Source organism: Phoca vitulina, unplaced genomic scaffold, assembly GCF_004348235.1.
Source record: "Phoca vitulina isolate PV1807 unplaced genomic scaffold, GSC_HSeal_1.0 scaffold37, whole genome shotgun sequence".
In the NCBI taxonomy this organism is placed as follows: domain Eukaryota; kingdom Metazoa; phylum Chordata; class Mammalia; order Carnivora; family Phocidae; genus Phoca; species Phoca vitulina.
Genome location: NW_022589740.1, coordinates 4687328 through 4704659, shown reverse-complemented (window position 1 = coordinate 4704659; position 17332 = coordinate 4687328). Strand labels below are relative to the sequence as shown.

At 48.6% G+C, this 17332-nt stretch overlaps 1 protein-coding gene across 2 annotated transcripts in view; it reads left to right on the top strand.

The window, feature by feature from the left end:
• The window catches only part of RCL1 (RNA terminal phosphate cyclase like 1), a 62887-nt gene extending 47493 nt beyond the window's left edge, over positions 1–15394 (top strand). Inside the window, exons 8-9 of one of the 2 annotated variants that reach the window (XM_032427621.1) lie at positions 4324–4427; positions 13983–15394. In XM_032427621.1, coding sequence (XP_032283512.1) covers positions 4324–4427; positions 13983–14133 — 255 coding nt within the window. In that variant the 3' untranslated portion in view covers positions 14134–15394. The remainder of the gene's footprint in view (positions 1–4323; positions 4428–13982) is intronic. The other variant, XM_032427622.1, reaches the window with a different exon arrangement.
• Positions 15395–17332: the final 1938 nt, after the last annotated feature.

Below are 17332 nucleotides of genomic sequence, written 5' to 3'. Positions count from 1 at the left end.
AGAACAGGGTCATACAAAAGAGAGAGGGTTAAAAAATGAAGCCGGTTTGGTGGTGATTGGCCAGTTGAAGAGCACACACTGCCCTGACCGATGCAGCACTGTCTCTCAGCTCCTCGAGTCCCTGCTGTAGGGGAGCAGGGGCTCGCTGCTCTCAGCTTTTTCAAGAGAAGCCGGAAATCTGGATTTGTATGTGACAATTCAGATAGAAAATCGTATCGATGGGCTAGGTTTTGCAGTGTGCTGTGGCCCAGAATGCTGTCTGGGGAAGGCAGTCCTGCGTCGGTGCACAGTAGGGGCTTGGAAAGATCAGAATGCGGCAAAAGACAGGACTTCACCAGTTGCCATTTTGCTTCTGTAGCTCTGCTGTGGGACACAGCTCAGACCTGCCTGGACCAGCCTGTCCTTCCAGTTGCCAGAGTATTCTCTGCGTGCACGTGCACACACACTTACTGTGTCCTAAAAGGCAGTTGAGCTGACCTAAAAGAAGCAAGGAAGAGATTGGAAGGGAAGGAAGAATGACAGCAGGAGAAAATAAGATGAAGCCGCCTGAATATATTCTTTAAGATCCCATAAGTTTGGTTAGATGAGAGTCACAAGGTTTCTGACCTTGGCAGCTCCAAGGTTTCTGTTTTTCTGCACTATCTTTCACCTTGGTTCCAAATCTGGAAGCTGAAACTTCGTCCTTGAAATGCAGAGTCCAGTTCAGGCTTTGAGGGATGTTCACTTCTCTACTGTGTAGGCGAGGCCCCACGTTCTTGAACTGAGCACCGGTGAGAACTGTACTCTGGGTGGTTTGCTACTAGATGGTGTACGGTGTTTGTCAACTGTCTTTTCTGTCTAGCTCAAGAGCCTTTCATCTCTGTATTTGTCTGTGTATTTATTCTCAGTTACTAGACCTCTCTGTGGGTCCTTCCTGGAGTCTCCCAGGGAAGTTTTGCCCTGTTGAAAGCAACAAAAATCACATGTGAGCCCAGCGAAATAAAACCAGTAAGGCAGGTACAGTGGTGATTTTTTTTTTTTCATTCACATCTTCCTTTTGCCACTGTCACTGATAACTGTGGTAAGGTGATGGCTGGGTCATGGGATCCCTTTACAGGCCGCATTCAGGAAAACAGCTTATAAACAGTCTACTCCCCTCATCCAAGTCAGCATTCTTGAAAATGTTATTGGTCACAAGGTGGAACAAGTAAGAATGAACTGTTTCAGAGTTAATTAGGATTTCCAGGTCCTAAATGGCTTTATTTCATGTCCACCTAATTAAGATGAAGACAGAACCTGTAAGTATGTCTTCAGTGAAATGTCTCTGTCCTTGTATGTCCCTGTACTCACCATTCAGCTGGGAAGTAGTGGAGGAAGGAAGCACCGTGTCAGATGAAATCCTCCAAAAAGAGTGTGGTCAGGGTCTGGCCTCAGCTCTTTTGATGCTAAATCAGCCCAATGGTTGGTGCTAAATTTAGTGATTTTTTTTTTTTTTTTAATTTGGTGATTTTTGAAAGACAGGTAGTAACTGGAAGCTGGGAATAATGATCAAGAGCTTGTGCTGCCCGTTACTTAGTTCAGGAAGTCTGTCGTCTAGGATTGTGTGGGGAGAGCCTGTGTGTTTTACGTGCATCCTCCAGCCCCTGTTGACGTGTGCAGGTGTCCCTTCCTGGGTCCTGTGGCGGCTGGCAGGCCCCCTTCCTGACTGTGGGGGATGTTCTGTCTCTTTCCAGCGGACCTGGGGGCATTGGAAGCATCGAGTCACAGAATAGCCCAGTGGGAGCCCATTTTGTATCCCCGTAAATAGTGGATCATAAGCCTCTAGGTAAAAGCACAGCCAGCCCATCAGTCCACGAGAGAGAAGACATACAATCTGGATTCGGTTATTTTATTTTTTCTTTACACTCCAGTTAAGTTTTATTTTATACCATTTTCTTATGCCTGGACCAGGTTTTCTGCCTTTGTTTTTAATCACTAAGAAAACATCCTTTGTATATACGTCTAGGATCTTTAAGTTTTAAAAGGATGAAAGTGCTTTATGCTTTTATGAATAATTATTTTTAAGATTTTATTTATTCGAGAGTGAGTGTGTGTGTGCAAGCAGGAGGTGGGAGGGGGAGGTGAGGGACAAGCAGACTCCCTGCTGAGCGCAGAGCCCGGTGTGGGGGCTCGGCTCGGCTGGGTCTCACGACCCTGAGATCATGACCTGAGCCGAAGTCAAGAGTCAGATGCTTAACTGACTGAGCCACCCAGGGGACCCTATGAATCATTTTTTATAGGTGTGTGATGTGACAAGGTTTAAATGAGTAATAAAAATCCATCCCTTTGAGGGTACCGCTTATTTTTTATCAAAGTTTTCATCCTCTTCGCTGATCCCTCGTTCCGTCTCTGTCTCCTCGGTGGCTGAGCCCCCTTGATTCTGTGGCAGGCTCCCTGGAACTGCCTTTCTCGCTCATCTTTTGTTGCCCCATCTGCTTCTCCTCCCTCCCACCCACCTCTCGAACATCTCTTCTGTTCAGATCTCACCCTGAGACACTGATCTCATCTTTCCACTCCTGCATTCAGAGACCTTCTCCAGCTTCTCACTTTCCCATGATAAAGTCAAAACCCTTGGCCCGGTTAGAAAATCCCTGCCTCAGTCTGTCCTTTCCCTTCTCCCGACCATTTCTCGTCCGTCTGCACAGTGTGTAGCAGCTTTTCGGCTGCTCCTTGCTGGCCCTGGGTCCTGTTTGCCCCATTCTCCTGCTCCGGGGCCACCTCAGGTCCCTGTCCCCAGAGTCTCCCTCTGCCCGCCTTGGCAGCCCCAGTGCCCACAGCCCCCGACGAATGCATAGCGCTGGCTCCGCCTGAATTGTCTCTGTTCCTGCTCCTTTCTCATCGCTGCAGTGAGAGCGAAGCCACTCAGTACCAGGACTGCAGCCTGTGCCCTGGGGATGACTCCACTACCCCCTCCGTGGTGTCCCGCGCACACATAACAGTGATCACACCGAAACGTCGCCCCAGCACATAACTAGAAACCTAGCGGTGAGGATGGTAGAAAAGCAGCACAGTGGTAAGAAGGAGAGATGGAGAACAGTTTAATTTTAGGCAGTTAGGAGAGGGAGCAAGTTCTGTAAGGCAGAGTTAGTGTTGTTGGGCCTCCTCTTCCTCAGGGGTCAGGTTGTCCTTTTTAGATGGAAATATATAAGCTGTAACCCTTCTTGTCCTAAGATTTGCTAAGTGAGATAAACACTGTCCTATAGTATCTCTCGTAGTTTGGGGGGAGCAGTGGGTTTTCCTCAAGGCTAGCTGTAGCATAAACCCCCTTATACTCTGACTCCGTGGTCACGCGTGAAGTCCAGCAGCAGAGAACGGGTGTCCGCGCCTGAGCACTGACTTACTCCCTACACTGCACACACTCCGAGAGGACAGGTGCAGCCACAGAAGCAGCAGTGGGGGGCTACCCGTTCCGATCACAGTCCGGGAGAGCCGCGCTCAGAGACAGGGTGTCTCACCTTGATGCTTACAAAATACGTAGAGACTGGGGTCATCCTGCCTTCACTGTGCACAATGCAAGTTTGAATTGTTGTAAATCAAGTTCTCCCAGGAAGTATGATGAGAAATAAAGACACTTTGAAGGGCACAGATGTCAACAGCTGTAATGCATGTATCGGCAGATGCAAAATGGCAGAAACAGTGGAGAAATTCAAGAATGAAAAGAAGGAAGACAACCAAAGCAGCTGTGTTCTGGTGTGGAGGAGAAGGAAGGGAAAGTGGCGGGGAGTAATGCATAAGCAAGCAGTGAGGAGGGACGGACTGAGCGCAGTAGTTCACCAGCGCTAAGGCACACACAGGGAGAGAGCCGAGAGGCTCCTGGAACAGGCCAGCAGTATCTGAGTGTAACGGAATGTGTGCATAGGTGAGACCCGTGGAAGGTGACTGAATTCACGTCGGATTAGCTCCAGAACAGATCACAAAGAGAGGCGGCATTCACATAGCCCTAGGTAATTAACTGTACATTGCCTAGAGCTGATTAGGGGTTTTTGCTTGTATGTCCTGCCTCTTCTTTCCTTACAAAGGCAAGGTTTCATTTTTCACTAGATACCTCTGAGTGTCCATTCATTCGCATAGTCTCCGTGATTACAGTTGTTTTTATTAACTGTTACTTTCACTCCCTAAAGTCAGCTGGTGTAAGGGTTACTCCTCAAAGACCTGCCCTCTATTTTATTACTGCTTGAACTTTGTAGTCTCCTCTTCCGTGGTTCTGATCCTCTGGGTGTCTGCGGTTTTCCTTCCCTCTGTTTTGTTGGTTTTCCATTTTCTGGTTGGCACCACGATTAATCTTTAAGGTGTTTGTGTTTACAGGGTGGATGTGTGGACTCGACCAACCAGAGCCTGGCTCTGTTGCTCATGACCCTTGGACAGCAGGATGTTTCCAAAGTCCTGCTCGGACCGCTGTCTCCCTACACGTGAGTCCTTGCCCTTCAGCCTTACTGCGCTGGCCGGTTTAGTCTTCCAATGGCCCAGAACGACACAGGTGTTGTGCGCCACACAGCTCGTCTCTGTGAAGCCCGGCTTGTGCTGATGCATAGAGAGCCAGAGCCTGTCATCCTAAACCTGCTGTTTAACAAGGATCCTGCTTTCCATTCTTTCTTGTAGCTTCACCATTCCCGTCTGTCGTTCCCAGGTCATCAGAGTTACGTGACAAATACTGGGCCGTTCTCTTGTCTGTGCTTTAGATTTTGTTTCCATTTTGGAGGTAAACTCCTGGTTCTGTTACAGCTTGGATTTTGTTAGTTTTTTAAATCGCCCTCTTCCTTCCCTGTGGCCAAGAGGACTATCTTTTTGTCCAAGATGATAGGGTGTGAGCTGGCTGGAAAGATGAACGAGGAAGCAAAGTTCATAGTCCTGCCGCTGGACTAGTGGGGAAAATAGAGAGGTGAGTTTGAGGCCATGGGTGTCATCCAAAGTTGACCACTGAGGCAAAAAGAGCAGCTCAGACTTAATGATAAACAAGACTTAAATGATACACAGCAGAGGAGAAGCATTGCTTATTGATAGTAACAGCCTCTGAGCACTGACATCTGTGTGTGTGTGTATGTGAATATCTACTGCATATCGTTACCTGGTCATCTGTGGGTGGGAGCGGGCTGGGTGGGCCTCGTGTGGGCGGAGATACTCAGGTAGATATGAGACTGAACTGTCCTTTTTCGGTTATCATGGTACCGATGCTGTATATCTGAAAGGTACAGTACTGTGATAACTGAAGAATGGTGGTGCCATCACATTGGGAGAGGGGCACGCTCCGCCATGACTGGGGAGAGCAGGAGACTGGAGGAGATTCTTATGGAGGCTTTTTTTTTTGATTGCTGGTGGGAGATTGTTTTGGAACAAGGAGATGCAAGAGAGTACATTCTGTTAACAGAGGGGGAAGACTGATAAGCAGGAGGGTGGTGAGGACCACACTATCTCCCGATAGCTCGTGTAAAGTATTTCACAGCACAGGAAACAGGAAATTGAGTAAATGGCACTCTGACACCAGGAATCAACAATACTAAGATAGACTTTGTAACACCAGCAATTCGAGAGCGGTTCAGGGCTGGGAGCTCAGCACCCCGAGTGCAGAGATTTGCTTCCCGTGGAGAGTTTGCTGGCAGGGCCGACAGTCTCGGCCCGCCACGGCCCCCTTCGGCTGGTTAGCAGCTCTCGCAGCTTCCCGACCTCCGCTCTGGGGCAGCCGCAGGCCTGACTGCTCGCGCAGCGTGAGACTGTGTCTAGAAACGTGTGCGGTCATGGGGCATGGGGTTTGGCAGAACATTATGTGAAAAATGGAATGTATATTTTTATTTTTCCGTCACACTTTTTTTTTTTCTTTTTTTCTTTTGGAGATTTTTTTTTTAGTTTGGCTCCAGGGCCTTTATAATCTTTTCATGTCAGCAGCCCCTGTGGAGATGGTCAAGATATGACTGGGCATTTTTAAAAGTCCCTGTGTCCTGTCCTCCTCGACTCACTCCTCACCAAACATTAATTGCAGTGTCCTGTCTTCCAGAGACCTTGCCTAAAATTATAACATCTCCTGGGAAAACAAAGTGGTCTGCTCTGAATGGAGCTTTAGAGGAGTTGGACACATTGCAAAATTATGTGTTTTGAGACTTGGGTCTAGGCCTTACAGGACATTTGTCCTCTGGATTACCTGCCTCCCAGGGCTTCATGTCAGGGAGGGGACAGCCAACCTTCTTTTTGGTAAACTAGCACAAGGGTGGGGGTTAGGGAGTTTATTTTTGGTAGCTGTATCTGATTGGGACCCATTTTCCTCATGGAAGGCTCCAGTGGCCCAAAGTAATGAAGGGGCAAAGGCGGGAAGAACTGTGTGTCCTTGAGGGACCTGATAAGCGAAGTTAACATTGTATTTGTGAACAGTTAAGGTTGAAAAGGGACAAAATCCACAATCAGGAAGATAATACTGGGGGGGGGGGGGGGGAGCAGTTTATCCTAGTCAGATTCAAGAGCTTTTGAGATCAAACTGTCACACTTACTTTTAAGAGCAGATAAAGTCATAAAAATTTGTTTTCTGAAACCTGATTTTTAACGAAAACCAGAAGCAAGGCCCTCCTTGGTTTAAAGAAATGTATTCTGGCACTTTGCACATTTTGATTTTTATAAATAGCTTTTCAAATGTCTGTTTACAGAGCACTGGGATTAAGGAGGATGTTTTTTTCGTGCAGTGTTGCTTTCAAATCCTTTCTGGAAAATAAGGGTCTCAGTGTTCTTCCTTTCTTTTCCTTTTCCCTGTCTTACTTCAGGAGATTGCTGTTGGTGGTTTTCGTGTTACTTGAGAAAGTAAGTCTATATGTGTGAAATTCTTCAGGAAGGCCAGAGAGATTTTTTTTTTTCAGTAGAATAAAATAGTATTAAATGGCATGCTAGTATGTGTAGAATCTATTTCTGTTGAATTTATTGAGTTTTAGATGGTTATAGTTGGTGACAGTGGTTCTGCCTTCCCCTCAAAAAGCTTAACTTTAGAATTTAGGGAAGGATTTACACTTTATTTAAAGGCAGGGTGAACAGCAAGAAAAATGAGTATTAATGAGCATCTTAGCATTTTGGGCAATTGTTCATGACTAGAGGCTGCGGTCTCCAGAGCGTGCTGCATTCTGCGTGTGCGCAGGTATCAAGAGTCCTGCCTGCCTGGATTTCAGGTCTGGCTCTGCCCCGGGGCTTGGGAGACCGTGGACCAGGCACTGAGCACCCTGAGCATTTGTCTCATCAGTAGAGATGGTGAATGGTCCTGAAGTCGTGGGTTTGTGGAGATGGAGTGAGGCTTGAACGAGGTCAGGTACTCAGCCCTTCCAGCCGTGCAGGATGCCTCCCAGAGCTCAGTCCATGCCGGAAGCAGGTTTGTGCCTGGGCGTCCCCTCAGCCTGGGAAGTCCAGTCTCTCCGTAAGGTCTCTTTGGACACCAGGAGGCCTAGGAAACTTGCTTTGGGTGTTCTCGAGCCTGAAGTCACTGTAAATTGTCTGCTCAGCTATCTCTAAATCGGTATTCATTATGACCAACCTCCTGCAGTCATGTTACTAAACACCACACATTTCTTATTTGCGATTCCAAGAATTCTGTAGGGTCGGTTTATCTAATGAACACTTACAGTGTTTACTGTGGTCTAGATGTTGTTTTAGGCGCTTTAAAATGCGAACTCATGTAGTTTTCATGATGACCCTATGGGGGCGATAAAGGCAGGTAGGTACTCTTCATGCTCCATTTTACAGGTGAAGGGGTTGAGGCTGGAGAGGTGGAATCCTGTCCCCTGGGGGCACACAGGTCAGCCAGTGGGGTTCTGACGGAGACAGTCTCGTCCAGAGTCCCTGCTTCCCTGACGCACTGTGCTCTTGTGTAAGAGCTGGGATTCCATCCACATCGCTGGGCCCCAGGCACCTCCCTGTCTCAGGCAGGGTGCCCTGCTGCATCTTTTCAGAGAGTCCTCATTGTAAAATGATCTCCTTCTATCTTTAGTTAGAAGTCTAAAATAAACCATGCCACTTTGTTTTTTTTCCCCTCACTTTAATAAATGATCTCTTTCCACTGCGTGTGAAGTGCTTGGGGGGGAGTGAGAGCCCAGCGTCCTTGTTCACACAGACTGATCGGGGCAGTGGGCTCCCCCAGTCTGAAGCACAGCAGCGTGAGACCAAATGAGAGAGCACCCGGCGGTTTGGGCTCAGTGGCTTAGCTGCTCTCTGCAAGCTAGCGCGGCCCGCTCCACCTTACCTCTGCGGAGTGCTGGAGGTCCTGCAAAGCCCCGTCCCTTCTGTTATGCCGTTTGTGCCCCAGAACGTATTTGGCATGTGGGAAAAGCCAGGGACATCCTTACTTTTCAGATGAAAAGAGAGAAGTAGTTAAATTCACTTACAAAGGCGACAGGGAGCAGAGTCAGGCTGGGGGAGATGTGGGGCCTCGGCCGAGCTGGGCTGGGGACTCACCATGAGCATTCATCCTTGGAACAGAGGTCAGCGGGCTTCAGGGAAGCCACTGTTGGGCAGAAAAAGCACCACCCATGTATTTTTTAAAAGCTGGTGTGTGGTGACTATGGGGTCCCACTGAACAGTTGCTCTTCCTGCCCCTGAAACTTTCCCCTCAACTTCCAGAGCAGCACCTTAGGCCTGAGAAGCAGGTAACCGTAATAGCGAAGTGACTTGGTGGAACAGAAGGCAGGACCCTCTGTTGGGTTTTGTGTCTGTGGAGCTCCTGGACAGAGGGCTCTCCTGTGATCCTGGCACCCCCCTGGTGTGGTGTTCAAGGGGTGGGGTGGGCCGCCTGGCAAGTCCCAGGCAGTTGGGGTTCAGTGGGCAGGTGCCCATGAGCCCAGTGGCCTTCACCTTTTGACCAACAGTGGTGGTGGGAACAACCCACCCTTTGAAAATGCACAGGAAAAATGATCTCTGTGCTCCAGAAGTCTCTGAAAGTTTGTCAGATGGACTGGAGGCTTTCATAGAAAAGTATTTTTCTACAAAAGTATTGTTGTTTTTGGTTTTGTTTTTTCCGAAAATAAATCCTCACTTTTTCCTGAATAACAAGAAAACTCACTACAGGGGCGCCTGGGTGGCTCAGTCGGTTGAGCGTCTGCCTTCGGCTCGGGTCATGATCCCGGGGTCCTGGGGTGGAGCCCCGCTGAGCAAGGAGCCCGATGGCTCACCATACAGTTGTCTAAGTCAGGAGTTCAGATCCTTCACACAGGAGTCGTATAGAAAGAATTCCAGTTGTCTAAAATGGTCGGTCTGCAGAGCTGCCCGTTACTCCGTGCAGGTGGTCACCGTGCCCCCCGAGGGCCAGAGCGGCCGTCAGTGAGCCACAGCTCCTCTCCCGCGTGGCCCTGTGCTTGTGTCCAGGAGGCGGGAGTCCGCAGTGTGGTGCTGGGGAGAGAGGGGCGGGCATCCTGCACCAGGAGGAACAGGCGCGGCCACGCAGAGCTGCGCGTGGGGAAGGGCGCAGGGCAGCGTGGATGGGACTTGTCGAATTCCTTCAGCAGGCAGTTAGGATTTCACATCGTCTGTGGTTATTTCTCGGCTTCTGGAGACCCAGCTGGAGGGCGGAGGACATTCTGCAGCCTCCCCCACCCCTTCAGACAGGCAGCGGGGCTGGCAGAACATCCTGTAGGACGTGGACCCGACTTTGCTTTGGCGGCTGTTCCAAAGGCTACACACGCCCCGCGGCTGCGAACGTGTGGGCCTGCACGCTCAAGCCTGTGTTTCTCCATCCTTCTCCAGGAGCTCGGGGGCGCCCGGAGGCCCCTCGGGGGTTCTGCCGGCTGCCGGGGGGCGTGTGGGTTTTCCAGCCCAGCCCAGCGATTCCCAGCACGGCTGGCCGGGACGGCGCTGGGAGCCGAGCGCGCCCCAGGCAGCGACAGCACAGGCCGTTTTCTCCCCAGAGCACAGACAAGTGGGTGAGGCGGCTGGAAGCGCTGCCCGCAGATGCCGACTGTTTATCTGTGGGTTCGACGCGTTTGTTTTCTCTCCTAGGACAGGGTGGGGGACGTGGTGGGGCCCGGACAGAGAACACGGAACGGAACATTTCAGTTGGTGAGGAAGACAGGGAAGCCGGCACGGCCGGCACGGGCTTCCCTTCCCTGCTGAGAATGAGGGCGGCACTTGTCAAACGCCCTCTCCCTTCGGTGCCTCCTGGCTGAGCAGCTGGTCGAGCGCCCGGCAGGGAGAATGGCTTTCGGCAGCAGACTCAGTCTCTGCCCGGGAGGTGCTCTGCCACAGGGGGCGCGGCCAGTTGCGAGACAGCTCTGCAGAGCATTCATTAGACCCCACGAGCAGAGCCAGGAGCGCCGTGGAAACCACCCAGCTTGCTGGCCGAGGAAGCTTTCCTAGGAGAGTTGCCAGATGGGATGTTACTTTGAAGACGGAGATGAACAGAGAGCAGAGAAGCGAGGGACTTTTGTGCGAGCGCGCCCCACGCACCAGACCTACCGTGCAGGGCGTTACTGTTTCTTCTCTTCGTCCCTGAGGTGCCGCTCATGTCAGCCAGACCGGCTGAGGAGTTGTGCCGCCCCCTTTCCTTCCTTCGTAGGTTGAAGGATGGAGGGACAGGAGGGGTGCGCAATTCACCGCAGTAGGCTTTGCGCTCCTTCGGGTATATACTGTGTGAGGGTGGGAGCCGGGCCCACTACTTTTGAATTTCACAAATACCGTGTATTTATTCATTTTGAACAGCTCTATTGAGATATAATTCACATACCACACAGTTTACCCTTTTAAAGTGTACAATTCAGGGGCGCCCGGGTGGCTCAGTCAGTTAAGCGTCCGACTCTTGGTTTTGGCTCAGGGTCGTGAGATCGAGCCCCACATCAGGCTCCGCGCTCTGGGGGGAGTCTGCTCAGGATCGTCTTCCTCTGCCCCTCCCCCACAGGCACGTGCACTGCACTTGCGCTCTCCCTCTCTAAAATAAATAAATAAATCTTTAAAAAGAATAAAGTGTACAATTCAGTGGTTTTTAGTATATTCCCAAAGTTGTGTGACCATAACCCCAGTTTCAGAATAACCATAATTTTAGAATGTGTTCACCACTGCACAAAGAAACCCTTTGCCTATTCACGGGTGTTCCCTGTCCTTCCTGCTCCCCCCAACCCCCAGGCCTGAGCAACCACTAATCTGCTTTCTGCCTCTATAATTTGCCCGTTCTGGACATTTCATACAAGCAGACTCATATAGTATGTGGTTTTTCGTGACTGGCTTCTTGGACTGAGCACAGTGTTTTCAGAGTTCATCTGTGCTGTGTGTGGGTCAGTTCTCCACTCGTTTTCAAGGCCGAATAATACTCCACTGTACGGACACCCCGCATTTTGTTTATCCATTCATCAGTTGATGGGCATTCGGGTTGTTCCTCCTTTCTTGGCTGTTATGAATAATGTTATCACAAACATTAGTGTCAAGCTTTTGTGGGGGTGTATGTTTCCTTTCTCTTGTCCTGTACCTAAGAGGGGAATTACTGGATCATATGGTAAGTCTTTACTTGAGATTTAACTGCCAGACTATTTTCCACAGGGCCACACCGTACTGACATTGCAACCGACAGTGTTGAGGCACCTAATTGCTTCACATCCTCGCCCAGACATGTGACGTCTCTCTTTTTGATTGTAGCCACTCTGTGGGGTGTGGAATGGGATCTCCTAGTCGTTCTGATTTTCGTTTCCCTAATGACTGACGATGTTGAGTGTCTTTTCATGTGCTTATTAGCTATTTGTATGTCTTTGGAGAAATGTCTGTTCAGATCCTTTGCCCATCTTGGATTATTTGGTTTTTTTTATTATTGAGTTGTAAGAGTTCTTTATATTCTCAATACCAGACTCTTACCAGATACATGATTTGCAAATACTTCTTTTTCCAACCTGGGAGTTGTCTTTTCACTTTCTTGATAGTGTCTTTTGATGCACAAAAGATTTTAATTTTGATGAAATCCAATTTATCTGTTTTTTTCTTTTATCACTCTGCTTTTGGTGTTGTATTTAAGAAACCAGTGTCCAGCCCAAGATCATGAGGATTTTCTCCTGTGTTTTCTTCTGTGAGTTTCATGTGTTAGCTGTTAAGTTGAGGTCGTTAATCCATTTTGAGTTAATTTTTGTGGATGATGTGAGGAAAGGGCCCAACTTCATCTTTCTGCATGTGGAGCTGTTCCAGCAGCATTTGTTGAAAGATAATTCTTTCCCCATTGAATTATCTTGGTGCCCCTTTTGAAAATCAGTTCACCAGGGGCGCCTGGGTGGCTCAGTCGTTAAGTGTCTGCCTTTGGCTCAGGTCATGATCCCAAGATCCTGGGATCGGGCCCTTCATCGGGCTCCCTGCTCGGCGGGAAGCCTGCTTCTCCCTCTCCCACTCCCCGTGCTTGTGTTCCCTCTCTTGCTGTCTCTCTCTCTGTCAAATAAATAAATAAAATCTTTAAAAAAAAAAGAAAAAAAAATCAATTCACCATAAATGTGTGGGTTTATTTCTTGACTCTCAACTCTTTCCTGTTGGTCTTTATGTCTAGAATCAGTATTTTGAAAGCTTCTCAGGTGATTCCATGTGCAGGCAGGGTTAGAACCATCTGGCTAGGGTAGGGAGTTTGGATGGTTCAGTTGCGGGACAGAAGGATACAAGGTTGCTGGATACTTCATTACTGAGACGCAGACCATCTCTTCTTAACTAAACCAGTGTTCCCAAACTTGCCTGATTAAGAATCACCAGGGAGGGGCGCCTGGGTGGCTCAGTCGGCTAAGTGTCTGCCTTCGGCTCAGGTCATGATCCCAGAGTCCTGGGATCGAGCCCCTCGTCGGGCTGTCTCCTCAGCCGGAAGCCTGCTTCTCCCTCTCCCTCTGCCACTCCCCCTGCTTGTGCTCGCTTTCTCTCTGTCAAATAGATAAATAAAATCCTAAAAAAAAAAAAAAAAAGAATCACCAGGGATCCTTGTTAACAATAGATTTCTGGCCCCTGTGCACTGAGGAGACACGGGCTGTAAAGGGTGGGGAGGGGCCGTCTTTGTGTTGGCCTATGCTTCCAGGCTCTACCATGTGGACCCTGCTCCCTACCAGTTGTTAGTTGAATAGAACCTTCAGGAACTTGTGTGTTTAATGAACTTTCCAGGTGAGTCTTATGGTCAGGCCAGCTGGGGAGATGGTGAATCTGCTGGGGCAGACCAGTAGAAGCCTGCTTACCTGTACAATGATCCTTCCATGGAATTGCTGTTCCCAAGGTACTGTTGGGATGAAGCCATCATTCTGTCTTAAAAGGAGATGATGAGAAACAGCCCTATGAAACCCATTGTCACATTTACTGTGAGCTCCTCCTTGGCCATCTTGTTTATTATGGCCTGTCATATACACACAAATATTGTTATACCCATATTTCTTCCCACTCGTTTGCCTTGTTTACTTTATTTAAATTTCCATAGTACTTTTAAGGAGTATTTAACTTGTCTACCCCACTACATTGACAACTTCATGAGAGAAGGGATTTTTGTGTTGACTACAACGTCCCCAGCACCAAGAACAGTGCTTGGTACCTAGTACACACTCAGTAAATGTGTGTTGAGTGAATGGAAAGGTTATATTGAGGTTGAGGAATGAAGAGAGAGACTTCTCTATTTTGGCATCTGCTTGGTTTTATGTCATGATGCTGTGAGTTATGGGAGTCCACGTTTCTCTCTTTGCAAGAGCTGCTCATAGACTAATGCTGAATTTGTGTCCACTCAGACTGTGTGGGGCCTGATGACTTATGTGTCATGTACTAACCTCGGACCTTTAAAAAATGTATTTAATTTATCTTGTATTGTGTGCATCTCTATAGGCTGTCCAGATCCGCTTTGGAAAATGGCAGGCTGTTAATAAATACTATTTAATGAACTTTGATTGAGATGTTCTTAATTTTAGATATTCTTGATCTGTGAAAGTAAAGGCTTGGGTTCTAGGTGGGGGAAGGAGAACTTCTTTTGAAAATAGGATTTCTTTTTCACTCCTCCCTCGTTTTTTGTTTTTTTGTTTTTTCCTTTTTAGGATAGAGTTTTTGCGGCATTTGAAGAGTTTTTTCCAGATTATGTTTAAAATTGAAACCAAGCCATGTGGTGAAGAACTCAAGGGTGGGGATAAAGTGCTGATGGCCTGTGTTGGTGTTGGTTTCTCCAACCTTAGCAAGACCCTCAAGTGAGACCGTCACCAGCTAAGGCCCCAGCGCCTACCGACAAGCAGAAGCTGCCACGGATGCCCAAAGGGACCAAGTCCACATTCATACAGGACAGGATATGCTTCTGCATCAAGGATTTCTTAATTTCCCATTAAAAAAAAATCAGAATATTTAAATAAAAGACATCTCTGTATCATGTGGTTTCTAGCCACCTCTGCAGTGGCCCGGACATTGCTCAGGAGGCCCAGTCGTGACGAGCGCTCCCTTGGCTCACCTGGATGAAGAGTGTGCCTTCAGGACACAGTTGTGCTGCTCAAACAGCCTCACACCTGCATCCCTGGGCTTCTGTTAGCGTTCCTCCTGCGAGGACTGACTGCTTTGAGCCTCGGTGTCTGTGTAGGGATTAAGTGAGATAATACGGGGTGGAGTGCACTGCTCCACACAGGTCAGAATTGGTCTGTGAAGCTCACTTGTCCCTCGTCTTCTGAATGGACTGACATCAGGAAGGCAGGTGCTACCCCCCTGTCTGGCTCATCGTATGTGTATGTGGGGCGAGGAGTGCCTGGGGAGGGCAGGGCTCAATTAAAGTTACTGGATATTTTCTCTATCTAACGTGTGCGGTACATTTTCTTTATCCTCATATAGCTCTTCGATGTAGGTTTTATTATATTCTTAAGAAAATTCACAAAGGGTATTTTATCCCTTTGAAATTTATAATGTAAAGACATTACATCTCCTCATTTAAAGTGCTGCATGTAATAGTGTCAGAGTCTGGAATTGGACCCTACTCGCAAGCTACGAAGTCAGATTATTACTGTGTTGTGGATGCTAGCGGAAGACCTGCGGATCTTGGGTCAGAGACAGAGAACTTTGTTACCTAGAGCACAGCGAGCAGCATGGGCCTCATGTTTGTATCGGTTTCCCCTGCCCCCCAAGTCCCACAGTGATGATGTGCAGGGAGGAGAGGAAAGGAGATGCCGAGCATGCAGTGGGTTTGCATCACGGCCAAGGAGTCTGCACACTCGGGGACTGCTCCTCTCCAGCAAGCCTGCTCTTTCTTCCAGATGGGGACATTACTGCATCGCTCAGGGCTGCGTGCTGTGAACACTATTAGGAGAAAGGGCCCAGGGAAGGGCCTCCTCAGCAGGAACATGCAGGAACACTCAGCCCATGGTGGGTTGCCCCTGACAACTAACAGAGTCTACATTTGGTACGTGTATGCGGCTGCAGTTGGTAGGAAGGGAAAGATAATTCTTTCTACGAGAATTCCAAATGGTATTCTCCGTCTGGGGGCGGTGGGTAGTTTGAAGTAAGGAAAGGTCTTTGCCTCCCTAATCTTTGTACCCTTTTATTTTTCGGGGAAAAGGGACCAGAGGAAGTCTGCGCTCTCATGACTCAGGGTGTGGGAAGTTGCGGAGATGTAAGCCTAACATTACAGAGAGCCAGGCCATTTTGAATCATGGCATTCCACTTAGTTTTGTGTTTTGCGTAAGAGATGAACACAAACTTAGCATCTGAGAACAATACCTATGTACCCTCTCACAGTTACATAGATTGGAGGTTCTGGTGGGCTTGGCTGGATTCTCTGCTTAGAGTCTCACAAGGCTGATGTCAGGGTGTCAGCTGGGCTGGGCTCTGGCAGAGAATGAGCTTCTAGCTCATTCAGGTTGTTGGCAGAATTCAGGTTCTAGGACTGGAATTCCTGTTTCTGGCCGGCTGTCAGCTGGGGACGTCTTTCAGCTTGTAGAGACGGCCTGGATTCCTTGTAACTTGGTTCCCTCTGTCTTCAAGCCAGCAGCGGTACATTGAATCCTGTTGCATCCAGTCTTTCTCGCGCTTTGACTCTGACTTTTTCTTGTGGTACCAGCTGAAGAAAACTCATGGCTTTAATTGCTTTTACATGCCTCCTGTCTTACCTGGATAATCTCTCTATTTGAAGGTCCCCTGATCACAACAGTACCTGAGTTTGTGTTTGAATAGCCGGGGGCTGGGAATCTTGGACGGCCATCTGAGAATTCTGCCTACCACACACGCTGCTGCCGTCTTATTTACTGCTGCTGACGTTTGAACCCAGATCTGCCCATGATTAAATTCGGAACTGAGGGGCCACGTTGCTTTGGACACGAGAGATACTGTCCTCAGGGGCTTTCTGTCTGTTGTCGCAAGCTCTGGAAATGGTATTGTTGGTCAGTTTAGGGTGGCATGTGGACTCCAGGCAGATCACTGCAAACAGTAGAAGGGGTGTGTGCTGCTCTCTGCTGTGAACACGGGAGGGTCCAGTGTTTCCAGCCCTCCTTCTGCAATGGGAATATCTGGTACTGGTGATGATATTGCCAAAGGAGGAGAAATGTAATATTTATTTATACAGCGCGCTCCCAGCCCTTTCTCAAATGCCCTTGAGAAGCAATACCGTTCACTGGGCAGAAGCCATTCTCTGCAGGTGGCTGGTCCGTCTTTGACATTGGGCCCCTCCAGTTTCTGCCTTGTTCTTAGATTCGCTCCTGGTTGGCCCAGCTGCCCCTGGGGTAGTTTGAAGAGAGATTTTAGCATTTTAGGCTTGGTTTTTCTGTTCCCTGTTGGACAGAAACAGACCATTCTGAATTCAGTGAGGCTAGTGATTTTTTTTTTTTTAAGGGCATATGCTCCTGTGACCTTGTCGGGGGTCATGGCAGAACATTGCTTTTTGCCTATCATCTGCCTACTTCTGTCTTTCAACACCCTTCAACTACATTCTGTGTAAACACCAGCCAGCCTCCTTGATCATAATTACTTTACCGTATTCATCAAGGCAGTTGATAAGGGGTGGGAGGAAGCCAGGATATTGCAGCATACCATACTGATGGGGAAAGAGTAACAGGAGGCTCTGCGGAAATCCAAATTGCCCTCATAGGCCAGCTGAACCTCATGGTTTGTTTGTTTTTAATCTTTTATGAAAAAAAGTGGTGAAGGACATCACTGATTACAGACCCAACAAGAAAACCCCAAAGCTTAAGTTGCATCATGGTGCCTGTCTTCTCATTGTCACTGGACAACAAAACCCCATGAGGTGGCCAATTCCTGCTCGGTCTTTTGTTTTGGGGGCCTCCTCAGTGAGGCCCATGGTGGCAGATAGTTTTATGCTGAGTGGAACCTTCGGAAGTAGGCAGGATGGAGTAGAGGAGTCTGGGAGAAGTGGATAAGATCAAAGGTAGATGGAGAGAAGGAAACACCAGGGAAATAAGGA